At 44.5% G+C, this 14,792-nt stretch overlaps 1 protein-coding gene across 6 annotated transcripts in view; it reads left to right on the top strand.

Annotated features, from left to right (window-relative positions):
* Positions 1-14,792, top strand: part of AdamTS-A (ADAM metallopeptidase with thrombospondin type 1 motif A) — a 638,686-nt gene that overhangs the window by 505,153 nt on the left and 118,741 nt on the right. For all 6 annotated transcript variants that reach the window (XM_084579539.1, XM_084579541.1, XM_084579538.1 and 3 more), the window contains 4 exons: positions 1,131-1,257; positions 2,501-2,627; positions 11,527-11,737; positions 13,174-13,338. In XM_084579539.1, coding sequence (XP_084435665.1) covers positions 1,131-1,257; positions 2,501-2,627; positions 11,527-11,737; positions 13,174-13,338 — 630 coding nt within the window. The remainder of the gene's footprint in view (positions 1-1,130; positions 1,258-2,500; positions 2,628-11,526; positions 11,738-13,173; positions 13,339-14,792) is intronic.

Consider the following 14,792-nt stretch of genomic DNA (forward strand, 5'->3'; position numbering starts at 1 on the left):
AAACGATGAGATATGCGCCTCTGTTTCGCTTGTTCGAAACGTCGGCACACTTGTAGTACAGAGTCCACGGTGAAACAATCCCTGCTTAAAAGGAGGTTGAAAGCATCGTCGGCAATGCCTTTTACTATGTGGCCGACTTTATCCTCCTCAGGCATGGCGTGGTCGACTTTGCGGCATAGGGATAGGACGTCCTGTATATAAGTGATGTAAGACTCTGTAGACGTTTGTGCGCGAGAAGCGACCGCCTTTTTGGCGGCAAGGTGACGGCCAATGGGCTTTCCGAAGAGGTCGTGGAGCTTCTGCTTACAGATATCCCAGGATGTGAGGTCCTCTTCATGGGTCTCAAACCACACCCGCGCTGTCCCAGTCAAGTAAAAGATGATATTAGCAAGCATAAGTGTGGGATCCCACCTGTTGTGCTTGCTGACTCGTTCGTATAGGGTCAGCCAGTCGTCGACATCAACGTCGTCGGTCCCACAGAAGGTTCCGGGGTCACGGGGATGGGCCATGACGACAGCAGGTGCGGCGGCAGTAGATGTAGCGGCGTCAGTAGTCATAGTGGTGGTAATGATGCGTCGGCCGCTGCGGAGATCCAGCTTGTGACGGGGATCGAAAGATTCACCTCCACCAAGAGATGTTACGGGAAATATTCACAGTACGGCAGTTGTCCACACCACTGAGGATGATCACAGCATAGCACTCGCACAGCACAGTACTCGCACAGCACAGCACTCGTCTGCGTCTTCTTCTTCTGGGAGTCTGTCGCACTTCTTTTTCGTCAGCACGGTCAGCGGATACCGCTCAGTAACAATATGAACAGCGTCCTGAATTTTCTCATCTGCTGTGATTTACATTGAGCTTAGAAAAAAATGAGAAAATTCAGGATACTTTTGGTAGCTTTGTGCGGTGGTACAGCACTGTGCGATATAGGATAACATTACTTCCTGGTTGTTCCATGAGAAACGCTTACTGCAGATTTAGATGAGTCCTAAAGGGCTTGTTTGATGGAATCAGCAGGCGCACAAGTTTTTCAAGTAATTCGCTTTCCCCTCATTCATGTTATTGAGCTTCAGAACACAATGAACCTTGAAGCCATTTGCAGAAGCTCTTATTTTGATTCTTGTCCTTAGGTCCTAACCGTGGGCAAAGTGGAGTCACCTGATATCCGGTTCCAGTACACAATGTCTATTCGGGACCAACGCCGCTACTATTGGGAACTGAGTCCTCATTTTAGCGAGTGTAGCTCTCCGTGTCAAGGTGAGTTTGGTGGACTCAAAAGCACTACCGTCAAAACTCGATGTAATGAAATCCAATTTAACGAAAGTCTCAATTTAACAAAGATATTCTAATCCCTTCTTCAGACGCCCATATGGTCCAATGCTTTGAGTAACTCGAAATAACAAAACCAATTTCACTATCAGTCCAGATTTAACAGACTTTATGTCAAAAAATAAAAACCAAAAATTATATTTAGTCTATTTTGTTTAAAACAGCCAAAAACTTATTGACTGTGAGCCAGAGGTAACATCGTGGAGAAACTTTATCCCACATTTGCCAAACTGCGCGGCACAAAATGGTAAATTTATTGAATTGAATTCAGGGGATTTGGAAACGGTAAAAAGCTTGCCCATCGTCCCATTGTGTCAGCATGCGGAATTGCTGCCGACACTGGGTTAAGTTCTGGATGCCCTTGATCTGTTGCGACAGTATGCAGGAGAAAGACACGAAAAAATTGTGCAGTTCTTGCTTACAAACTAAAGCAAGCAAGCACTTCTTTTTTTAGGAAATGAGTTTTAGTCCCTCGGCACTATTATTGCCGACATACAATTTTCTTTGCTTCTTTTCCTACGCGCTAGCTATCAATGTCGGTCGTCAACGCAGGCCGCAGTTTCAATGTAGCAACATAGCATAATGAGCAAGTGCTGCTATTGTTACATTTCGGAAGATTGAACAGTACAACTTCTCTGCTTCTTCATATAAGTGGCGCTATTGCGTCCATTCAAAACGTAATTTCATTTTGATCAAGTTTACACTTCGCAATTATGATACTGTGACGCCGCTACACTGTATAATAATCGATTTTATCGAATTAAATGACCGAGGAATGTCTCTATCGATTTAACGAAGTTCCCGATTTAACGAATTAATGCGTGGCTCCCCTCAACTTCGTTAAATTGAGTTTTAACTGTACACAAAAGGACTGGGTTTTTATAGTGTTAGAACGTTTGCAGATTCTGTCATTAGCCAGCTGTCTGTCTAAACACGCATTTTAACTTTTAAAATGTTTCCTACGTTTTCGCAGGAAATGAGTCATTTTACGCTGCCCACCACATGAAGCATTTTCTGAAGATGTTTTCTGTGTGCTTATAGCAGTGGATGTAAATTGCTTAAGTCTCTCAAGGTGATATGCTGTAATACTTGAGAAAACCCTAATGCAGCTGAGAATTCAAAGGATTCGTATTTGTTTCATCTCACGGTCACACTGCTTTCGAGATCACAGGTCATCGGCACAGGCGACCAGAATGCAAAAGGCGACCAGACTCCGTTGTTGTTGACGACATCCACTGTGAACCCAGCACCAAGCCACAGACACTGGCTGAAGCTTGCAACCTCCATTGCACACTGTGGTACGTACACCATGCAGGGCAGAATAGGCGTTGAGTTTTAAATGCATTTTCACTTTAGTGACTGTGGTGTGCCAGCAAAGACTTTTGTGCAGAGTATAGTCAAGCCCACTTTTAATGGCTGCAAATATAATGCTCGCTTAATTATTACGAATAAAAGGGTATTAAAACAATTATTACAAATAAGATATCACAGGACTGGGTTAATTGGAGGAATATAGGTGAGGCCAACATTTCTAGATCCTTTCCAGTTCTGTATTTCCTTGGTGCGCCCGCAGGAAGCAGGCGGCCCGCCGCTGCGCCCGCCACTATGGCACTACTGTCGACCTTTGCGCCAGAGAAGAGCGTTGTCTGCTACAGAAGCGCCGTGCTCCGCTCTGCTTCCTGAACTGCTCTGTAACGTTGCTCGCGCTTTGTGGCGTCATTATGTGCGCTTTATAGATTTATGGACTTGAATGACGTGACAGTAAGGACGATTGATGCTTAAAAAAAAATGGGCGTCTGCGATAATTATCGCTTTGGGCAGAATAGTCGCTTTTTGTGTGTGCATTTCACCATGTGCTTAACGGTGATTTAATCTTGCCAGTCACGTTAGGTGTTAAGCGATATGCAAGTACAAAATGTTGCGGGCTAGTCGGTTCATTGCAAGGGGGAACAGTGCAAGTTACACACGGACAAAAAGGGCAGGACGAGACACACACACAGTGTGCGTGTGTGTGTCTCGTCCTCCCCTTTTTGTCCGTGTGTAACTTGCGCTGTTCCCCCTTGATATGCAAATATTCGATTGAAAATTCGTCGCCGTAGTAGTTGTAGTCGGCACCGCGCTTCGGATATAAGGGGGGGCCTGAGTAAACGAAGTCTTACTGTGGTAATCCTTAGTTCTAGTGATTGATGACCGATAGGTTTGTGGTAGACGATAGTGAGTTAACAAAATCACTAAAGCTAATTAAAGAAATTGGAAGCAAATATATATGAAAAGGGGGTTCAATGGTGTCAGGATGCTCAGAATGGAAGCCAATGCTCTATGATGCTAATTAAGTAAATTTTAGAGTGTGCAATTGATCGATTGAATAATTGAAATATAGTTGAAAAAATGAAAACTTCGTTAAGAGGTGTACTGCTCAGAATAAAAAGACAAAGTTAGCAGATGCTATATATCTGGGAGTAAAAATTGTAAAAATTAAAAAAAGAAAAGAAAATTGACAAGCATTGTCTGTATGTGCGAAACGCTCTTGCTTCTTAACAGCGGAGCACCAGTGTCCCCTTATTTTTAGATTTTCCAATGTGATCTAGGTAGATTATCTTGAAAGCGAGTATGTGCTTGCTATGCTCACCCTTTTTTCATCGCGTTCCATGCAAATCAACATTTTCCTCATCATTTTTCTTTTGAGCTATAACAGACACCCCACCCTGAAAAAAAAACAATGTGCGAGGCGTACGTTTGAAGCCTCTGGACAGCTGATGCCATCTGAACCGGAGGCTTGAGGGAATTAAAAGACTGCCTTATAAAGGATCGGCACACATCCTGTTATTAATTTGTTTGCTTTTTTTTTTTTCTGCTGGCTAAAACGGCACGAATCAGCCAGCCTCAAAATTACGGCAGCGAAGCGCTCTTTTTACATGGGTTAATATAGTGCACTTTATATTTTCTGAACCTTCATCATTTTCAAAGGCTTTACACCCTCTTATATTTAATAAGAAATTCCTCCTGTTTGAAGTAGACAGTCCTTCCGCTGTTAAAGGTCCAACAAGCCTTGCATAATATTAAAAAAAAATGCACAATCGTCTCTACATCCCTTAGTGAAGTGATTGTCAGATCCATATGGGCAACGTCGACACCATGCAGTTGTCCGCAGCCCGATATTCCGCAACTACTTCGCGAACTGCGGCAATAGCTCTTAGTAATATTCCTGCATGAAAAAAAAAATAAGCCTATGATCAATGCACAATTTTATCCGGAGCTGCCGATCTCTAAGTGACGATAAAGTGCTAATTTTTTCCCCATTAGTTGATTAAATTTTACTAGGCTGATTTACTCAGTATCTTCCGCACATCGCTTTGCATTGTGTCACTGAGTGCAACTTTGGTGGCTCTTCTTTTAAGATTTTTACTGTTCCTAGTGTAGACAGATGTATAATATAGATGATTAGGTCCTATGCTAGGAAATGCATGACTCCTGAGGGACCATGCCGCTCGCTAGATTTTGACCACTGCTTTGGTGAACACATGATTGTTGAATTTAGCAAAATATCCTCTTCCCAGTAGTGTGTGTTGCACACGCTTCATGTTGTTCTCAACAATTTGGCTCTCCGAAATACCGTTGCCTCCCAGTTGCAAGACAAATGGCCATTTGGCGGTGGAGGTACTTGTAAACAGATTATTAATTCATGGCCCAGTCGGCGCCCACATTGAACTGCAGGGTAACATATGCAGTACAGCTGAGGATTCATAGTCACTCACACAGAAAAAAAGGATATTTGTATGAAAAAAAAAAAACTAAATTAGTGCACGCAGCTACTGTAGCATCAGTCGCGCTGCCGTATCGGCGCATAGTCGGCGTGGAGCAAACTTCGACCACAGCGCCATCTCAGTGCCTAGGCATGAAGGGCGGCTGCTTTTGGAGGTGCAGTTTCAGAACTGAAAGAACTGAAAAGGATCTATAAACGATGGGTGAAGCCTTCGCTCTGCAGTGGGTATAGTCAGGCTGATAATGATGACTGTGAAAATGCGTACTGTCTGGGCTAGGCCACTGAGTCTCAGGTAAAACGAACAACTATGGCCGCACCACTTGGTTATAACAAAGTGCAGGGTGCGCACAGGTCCTTGAATCCCTTGAAAGCCCTTGAATTTGGAAATCTGATTTTAAGGGCCCGTGTCTTCCTTCCGTCCTTCATGTACTTTTTCGCGCTTTTTTCCATCATGAACGTTAACCAACTTGCCCAACTTTCGGCATTACTTAAGGGCCCGTAAAAGTAATTTTTTTTAACCCTTTAAGGTCCTTGAAAAATTTTGTTCTAAATATGGGAATCGTGATTTACGCTAAAAGAAGCTTTCAAAATTTATTTGAAATAGGAAGTTGTTTATTTTTTGAGCATATGCTTCCACTCGACATTTGAAAAGAAATTCTTGGAATTTTCACAAGTTTGGTTGATGTGCGTTATTGGTCGGCCACATTGATGTGGTGTAATGGTGTAATCGCCTGTTCTAAAGATTAGTCATATCTCTATCGCCGACCGCTCGGCTTGTTGCTGTTTTGCTTTCCACGTGCATTGGCATTTGACTAGGCGCGACGTTTTTCATAGACGAAGTTCTCTGCATATGAATTCAGCAGTTGCTCGACATAAAACAAGAATGCCTGGAAAGTGTAAATTTCAAAGCCGAGCCACATTGACTGCAAGGACTAGGTGGCTCCGGATGCAGCGAATCTGCACCAAGTTAACTGCAAGCCATGCGAGAAATCCTTCGACCTAGTTTCCATGGGAGAGAGTGCATTGAAAAGTCAAGCACAGCGAAAACACGAAGAGAGCAGTGGTAAGTTCAGCGTGCGAATATTTTACTGCCAGCACGAACGTGCAACCCGTTGATGCTCCATTGCTGTCATCTGATGCTGACAGCACATGCAAGGTCAATGAACTTTTGACAGATGTGGACATTTTGTGGACGCTGAAGTTAGTCTCATTCCACTGCTCCTACAGATTGTCGTCCAAAACAGGCAAGCTGTTCACGCACGTTTCCTGATAGTGAGATCTCTAAAGGCTTTTCATGTGCAGTGAAAAGAAATGTGCTTATGTGACTTGTCATGGTCTGTGACCATTTTTTTTCTTTCATCGCTGCACCAAGATTTAGACCAGTGCAAAAGCTATGTCATACTTTTTGATGAGCCTGCGAACGAGTGGCTGCAGGCGAAAAAAATGGGTGTACAAATAGATAGATTTTGGGACTCGCGAAAAAAAGTGGCCACGAGATACTACACATCTGTGTTTATGGGGCATTCGATGGCAGATGGACACCGAGAGAATGTGTTGAGTACACTGGAACTTTTGCACTGGCGAAGATGTTTTGAAATCTCAATGTTTGGACCTAATGTTAACCTCAAGTTCTTCAATATGCTCCAATGCCACCTACAAGAAAACTACCAAGTGCAGTGTCTCGACTTAGGCACTTGTGGCCTCCACACAGTTCGCAAGCCTACAAAGTAGGCATTGCAGTGAGTGGGGACTTGTCTAGCCTGTGTGCAGTTTGAGGATGCCCCAGCTAGGATACAGGATTTTTCAGCAGTCACTGGGCCAGCAAAGTTTCCTCTAAATATGTTGTGCATCACTGGGCTGAGAATGTGCCTGTCAACGAAAGAGCTCTGGAACTTTGGAATGACGTGCATAAATGTCTACAATCTGCAAGGAAGAAGCAAGTGAGCCTGCCCAAGTGTTTTCAGCACATTGTTGAATTCACCCAGAACACATTAGTAGTGGCTGAGGAGTGGAAGGTCGCTGCCATACTAAAGCCTTTCTTGACGGAGAGACAAGCCCATGTTATTTTTTCTGGCAAGAGAAACGATCGTCAGGAAGTTGACGACAAAGTTTATTGAGTGTTCGTCATTCTCTTCGGCAACAGGGTTCACTGGCTTGCTGCAAATGGATGTACAAGGCCTGAAAAATCTTGCACCACTCGGAAAAGTGGCCCTAGTTTACACAGTTTAACCAATTGTGAAGAGGTGCAAAACAAATGCAAAAAGTCCTACAGTCGGTTAGAGGTCATTCGTGACCTGACTTTCGGCATATGTCATGCAGGCCGAACTAGTGCCTGGCAGGCCTCAAGGAAGTGTTGGAAGCCCCCATAGCAGCGGTGAGATCGACAGACCAGCACTTGCAGAGTATACTGAGCGCAAGAACTGCGACTTGTCGAGGAAGCCACCAGTCTAGACACATTTTTTATTGAGCTCTTGCAGTTCAGTGCCTACACAGTGCATGTAGAACTTTGGAAGACTGTAAAATTATTGCTTTTGTTGAGCCATGGCCAAGCAGCTGTTGAGAGAGGCTTCAGCGTCAACCGACAGATCTGCTTAGAGAACTTACATCTCGCAACCGATGCAGTGGAAAGAAGCTGGGGGTATTTTTAACATTTTCATCACAAAGGATTTGCGGAAGGCTGCGAGACATCATTACATTTGGAAGAGGCACAAACAAGAATGTGTCAAGCAGTAAAAAAAGCGCTGTGCTGAGGAACAGCGTGACAACAGGAAAGTAGGATCCTTGAAGCAGTGACTTGACTGCTTCAGCAAATGACTATGCTAAGATTATAAAATCAAACTCGCTTAGAAAAGCTGCAGAGGCTAAGGGCGAAAAACTGTTAAATCTGAAGAAAGAGATTGAGACAAAGCTTGAGGAAGTCCCTCGAACTTTGCTTGGTATGCCTTGGCCATTGAGTGCAATAAATGTGAGGCTATATTTTAGTCGATGGTTTGACGGCATACCGTGTGGTCAGGAATCATGGTTGAAATTCACTGGTCACTGACCAAGCTTAAAAAACGAGACATGTCTACAGCGTAGCGTTCCCGAAACTTCTTTCACTTCTTTCGTTTTTTGACCTTGGTCAGCGACCAGTGAATTTCAACGAGTCTATATTTCCTTGAACATGCTGTCTCAAAATTAATAGAGCTGCACTGTAGGTCCTTGAAAAGCATCCAGAGGGGCCTTGAAGTCCTTGAATATTCTTGAATTTTTTTCTCTATCCTGTACAAACCCTGAAGGTGGCCCCAATACACTTACCGTTGAAGTTGAAAAACGTGCTTCCAGCCAGCACAGGGATCAAAGATTGTGTTCAGAGTCTAGTGATATCCACTTTTTGTTAAAAAAAAGAATAAAACAAAAGCAATTAAAATACACATTGAGATTAACCACTGGCAAAGCGTGCCCCAAAAGGCTAGCCATTTCGTGCATGCATGCCAGCTGTGAAAACTGTAAGCACAAGAAATGTGGTTAGCACAAAGCAGGAGCAGCATTGAAAGCAGAACTACTGCCAGTGCTCGACTCCTGATAGCAGTCTGAGAAGTTTGAATACTGGTCACGAGTTACTCCTTGATAGCTTATTGCAATGTCTGCACAATCTTATCTCTGCCTGCTGCCATATGTCGCAGGCAGTGCACAGATCACAGACAGTGTGTGCCACAGAGGTGCCAATCAATAAAGGCTGAAATCGGATGTTGGCTGTTGCTTTGAAATGAAATTTATTTCGCAACAAAAGGTTGTTGTGAAATGAAAAGAAGTAGGAGGTTTATTTGATGACGTCGAGGTTGACAGAAGTACAATAAAAGCTCGTTAATTCAAACTCGAAGGGGCCGAGAAAATTGTTCGAATTAAGCGGAGTTCGAATTAGCAGTCGGGCACTGGAATGAGCGCCATCGTGGCCGACCGTACTGGCCGAGCCCACATGTTGACTCATTTCCATGAGTAAAGAGGGCTAGGCGCTACTGCACGTTTATGGAGGGCGATTCCGATAATTTTTGCAATCGAGCCGCAACGGCGAATGAACGGGACTAATCGGTCAGTCATGCGCCGCAAACAAGAACCGGAATGCATTCGTGTGAGTAGCGAGCTTCAAAACATGTTTATTTACACGGAAAAATAATCGGTAATGTGCGTTTGCTTGTGTTTTTTGTGCCGCGACTCTACAAGCATCGACTGCAGCTTGCCCAAGAGTTCCAGCGCAGGATCCGAATTCTCATCGGCGGAGAAGTATCGTGCAGCGAGATCGAGCGCCGGCGCTACTTCACATGCACTAGGGGGTGGCACCGGATCGTCACCTTCGTCGGACTCTTCATCGCTTTCAGCCGTGTTCGTCACCCGTGAGCCCTGTGGAGCACATGCAGCTGCGATTATATCCTCATCACTCAAGGGCCCAGACGTCTCCACACCGTTGTCAACGTCAACGTAGAAAGGCGACACCCTCCGACAAAGCCGCGTAGCCACGGTCAAGCATGACGGAGTCATCATCAGACGAAGCCTCCGCTACCTCCGCGCTGCATGCTTCTGGGGCGTCACCGAAGCCACACTTGCGGAAACAATTTTTGATAGTATCCGGCTTGAAGGTATTCCACAATGATGCCAGCATGTGGACAGCTCCAAGCAAATCGATGTCGACTTGCCACTGTCCAAACAAAGAAGAAGTCTCTCTAGGAGGTGGCGCCTGTAAAGCATTTTTAAGTTCTGAATAACTCCAAGATCCATAGGCTGGAGCACAGAAGTCGTGTTTTTAGGCAAAAACGCCAAGCGGATTGCTGTCAGTCCATTCACGTCACAATGAGCTGTACAGTTGTCCACGAACATGAGAACATTCCTGTTCTGTGCCGTGAATTTCCTGTCTAGCTTGCACAGCCAGTCGGTGAAAACTTCCCGTGTCATCCACGACTTTTTGTTTTGCGGTGTAATCAACAGGAAGCGTCTTGATGCCTTTAAAACAGCGAGGCTTCTCTGCCTTGCCGATCACCAGCAAGCGGCACCGTTCCGTGCCTGTCGCATTTGCGCACATTATGACGGTGATTCTTTCTTTGCTTCTCTTTCCGCCAGCACAAGTGTCGCAAAAGGACTGTGAATTGAGCTAGTTGGTGCATCATTTTTTAAAAATACACAGCGCAACAAACATAGGACAAGCGAGTAGACGGGAACAGCGCTGACTATCAACTGCATGATTTATTGAAAGAACACGAATATATATAAAAATGCTCTGACAACCAAGTGCGCATGTTCGCAGAAAACATTTTCACACCGTGTGACACATCTTACGTGTGGCAGAGAAAAGGTCATAATCTGCTTTGTATAAGTGAATTGAAATATCACTTATGCAATAATCACCTCTTTTATATGGTAAGCTTACAGTAGTTCACATGCAGTTTGATCTTTGCTTTTGCCTAGAAGACTTATATGGTAAGCTTACAGTAGTTCACATGCAGTTCGATCTTTGCTTTTGCCTAGAAGACGTGCCACACAGTGTGAAAATGTTTTTATGTTGAAAGTGGCTTGTGTCCTTTCTTTCTTTCTTCTTTCCTGTGCACACATCCATGGCAGAACCTTTATATTTTCCATGCGTTGGCGAAATAAAATCAGTTATGAGTGTATAGCGATTGTCAGTATCGTGTGTGTTTTTCCTTACTTTGCGCTCGTCTTGGCCAAAAGCTCGTTTTACTAAAGCATATTGAGCGTAAACATTGCACCAAGATCCTTGTAGGAGGTACCTTAATTGGGAGGCCAACAGGAGCAGTTAACACAAAGGTGACTTACACTGGGAACTCTGCATGCACTTGCATTGTGGTTGCTTTCTCGCTGGATCCCAGAGGCTCGAACACTTACTGTGTCCTTAAAGCAGCTTATTTGCAGCATTGGTTTCGGCCAGATGCATATGACTGATAGGTTCTACTCTGAGCAGCTTATTTTTCAAAGAAATGGGAATTCCAAATTTGCATAATTTGCATAATTTGCATGACCGTCTGGTTCATTATGTGGGCTCGACTGTAGCTAGCACAGATGCTGTCAAGGCAGTCCACATCAGAGTAGTGCTGACGTCCTATCTTGGGAGCGTTTGGGTTATGATTGGCATTAATGGCCAATTCCATGCTTAGTGACGAATTGGTGGAAGTGTATTTGCCAGAAATTGACACTACTAGCATACCTTCACCGCTCTGGATATTGCACATCGCTCACACTGATGCGCTGTGCATGGCAGATATGCCCATATGCCACCTTCATGCAGTGTACTCTCGCAACTTGCGTCATGTGTGCCAAATAGCTGTTAGAACCAGGCTCCCATGATGGTAGAAATCGCGAGCTGTCTAAAAAGCTGCACACCACACCATGCTTCTGTGCTGTCTCATACTCCACGCTGATCTCCGCACATTTCGGTCATCCTTCAGGTGGCACGTTGGCGAGCAGTCCGAGTGTTCAGCACGATGTGGCAACGGTGTGCGGACCCGTACCGTGCAGTGCTTGCAGCGCTCTGAGGGCGGACAGGAGACGGTGGTACCTGACAGCCGGTGCGAGGCACGTGAGCTGAAGCCGGCTGAGGTGGAGAAGTGCGGGGAGCCATGTCGCAACTTCCGCTGGGAGTACGGGGACTGGCAGGCCGTACGTGTGCATACCATGCACCTTGATTGAAGACTGAGGGTTATGCACTCTCTTTTCTACCCTTTCTTGGCCCTCCTTTCATGAGGTGGGACACAAAAGAAACGAGACTAACTGTGTAGCTTCAAAAAAACAGTGGGATTGTAAAGAGTTAACACTACTACATTGAAGTACTAAAAATACTTCGTAAGAGAATCAGGAAAAAGGGTCACAGTTGTGGACTGATGGATGGCGGTTGCACCAGGACAAGGCCCTGTCTGTCAAGCAGTTTCTGACCAGCAAAAACATAACTGTGATGAAGCATCCTCCATATTCACCTGATTTGGCTCCATGCGACTTTTTTTCATTTCCTAAAGTTAAATCTTGCTTAAAAGAAACCCATTTTACCTCATTTGAAGAGGTTCAGGTAAAAACGGAGCATATCCGGAAGGGCCTTCCAAAAACCTTGTTACAGAACTGTTACCAGCACCGAAAGCAGAAGTGTGTGAATGCTGAAGGCGACTACTTTGAAGATGATAATGTCACAGAGAACTGATTCTGTAAGTACAATAATTTGTTGGACCAGTCTCGTTTTTTTGTGTCACACCTCGTATGTGGCATTTTCTCTTCACGCTTTCATTGCTTTGATGACCCACATCGTGACAGTTGGGTGGCTTACAGTTCATTGAGACTGTTGCTGGGCCTATAGCCATATTTTTTCCATTTCCCCATCGAGCCGCAATTACTGCTGTTTGGGTTACCGATAAAGCTTTTTCTGCTCATTTAGCACTGCTTGAGTGGGTACAGCACTCGTTGCAGGAACCTTTGCGCATTTTCTCCTAGATTGCCATGTGAAGAATTGGCCATATTCCTAGGCCACTCCGAGCTGACATATTTGAATGAATTATATCAATTGCACATTGTTGTGAAATTCACGTAATACCCTCCGGAACAAACTACAAAATGTTACAGGTTTTTTTGGCTGTTCTGGCGTGAGCTTGGAGTAGCAAAATAATTTTTGTAGTATTGTGCTGTGCCTCATAGTATCAACAGGACTATTGAAAATTGCCAAAGAAAATGAAGCACTAACCCAGAAAAGTACCACAGTACTAAAATCTAGCATTATGACGGAATGAAGAAAATATTTTATTTTAGGCACAATTCTGGAGCCCTTTGAAAGGGAAATTTCAACGTTCTTTTCATGCATTTACACTGCAGCAGCATCTGCCTCATTTCCTAAAAATTGAGGAGGTGTAGGAAAAGAGGCAAGGTATGTTGCTTCCTTCTCCCCTGCAATGCTCCCACTATGGGTGCTATTCCTGCATCTCTGGCACGCATTCATTCTTGCTGACAGTCCTTCCTCGGATGCCCATTGGCAATAACGGACTGAGCTCATTGCGAAAACGATGCTCGGCTGATTACAAGCCAGCCAATCGGTTAGTGTGCTCTCCTCTTTTTAGTGCAGCAAGACATGCGGTGGAGGTGAGCAGATTCGCTCTGCCGTTTGTGTGGGTGAGAACCAGGAGAGGCATCCGGACTCCCAGTGTGACCTGTCGACTCGCCTCATCAAGCAGCCTTGCAGCCAGGGTGACTGTCCGCGCTGGGAGCTGGGCCATTGGACAGAGGTAAGCATCGATGGCTGGCCATGGGGACAATTAAACTGCCAACCCTTATTTAAGCAACAGCACCTGTGACATGAGAGAGGCATTTTTAAGAAGCCTGCCTTCATGCTCTTTCTTAAGCAGTGTATCAGCTACCAAGCCCACTTAATGGGCCATAAAGCAATGACATTACGTTTGATAAAGGGGCACTGGTTGTAGTGAGCAATGAAGGGCCTTGTGGCACAACTGCCCTTTCCGGTTGCAGGGTGGCTACCTTTTTTTTCTTCTTGCATTATGAGACACCTTCTGCCATCATGTTTCACATCAGCCTATTTATCCCGTTCCCACATAGTGTGATATAGAACTCCTGATCACTAATGCAGTCAGTGGCAGCCACATTTTGATGGAGACACAAAGGCACCCGTGCGCTCTGGGATGTTATTCTGAAGCCTCTAGTTTGGGTTGTTTATTTTTTGCAGGAATAATTGTTGCAATTAAAGCCTACATTTATGTAAAGCTTGGAGATTGTGCAGGAGTTCATCATGATTAGTGCCCAAGGTTTTTCCTCTAGTGAGGGATGCTTGAAGGTCAAGGTCGGTTTCAACTCCTGTTTGTGATGCCTGGCATTTTGGATGCTCTGTCTTACCATTGGCATAATTTTGATTGATCTATGTGAAATCTGTTTGCATCTTGAGTGCATGCATGTTTTTCCTAGCATGTGCGCAGTGTTTGCAGCTCTGGCTAGATTTAAACCAAGCCTTGTGTTCCAAGTGTGTTGAAAGTTTGACTTGATGAGGAAAGCTAGTTGGGATAAGTGATGGGTCACTTGTTAAACCATTTTATTCTGATGGTGTAGAGGCAGTCACCTGAACCAAACGACAACATGAATTCTGGCTTGCCAGTCTGTAGCCTTGTAATGCCTAAAAACAAGCTTTGAAGGAGGGAAACCAAATTGTTGCCTCCACAGTATTCTAGCTAATGTAGCCACATTCTAGGCAATGGGTACATTTGTGGAGTCAGTATTAAAAATTTAGCAAAAATTATCATAGTCTGAAATATGCACCTTCCCAAGTTGTACGAAAGACCATATTGAAAGGCCTTGAACAAAAGGCCATGGAACAGTAGACACCTATTTATCCAACATGTGCCTGTTTTCCAGAAAAATGCTGTGAGCAGATCGGAGGCAAGCAGTGGCTTGAAGTTGCTCATTGATGCCTCTATTTTCATAATGCATCTGGCTCACCATGGTTCCAAAAATTTCCACTGGAAAGTGCTGGCTACTGAGCATTAAAGGGAAGCTGAATAATTTTTAGAATTCAACTAAATTAAAGGAGTCCAATGTGTGATGGCTGAGGGTAAATCATGCCAAGCCATTTTGCTGCGCTATCATTCAAATTGACGACATAACCGGTCAATAAATGTATTTCAGCATTCAGGCTTCTTTGCAGTACACGGTGACAAGTAGAGACATCAGTGAT

The sequence above is a fragment of the Amblyomma maculatum genome, chromosome 9 (genome assembly GCF_055883805.1).
Source record: "Amblyomma maculatum isolate TAMU_Amacu chromosome 9, ASM5588380v1, whole genome shotgun sequence".
In the NCBI taxonomy this organism is placed as follows: Eukaryota; Metazoa; Arthropoda; class Arachnida; order Ixodida; family Ixodidae; genus Amblyomma; species Amblyomma maculatum.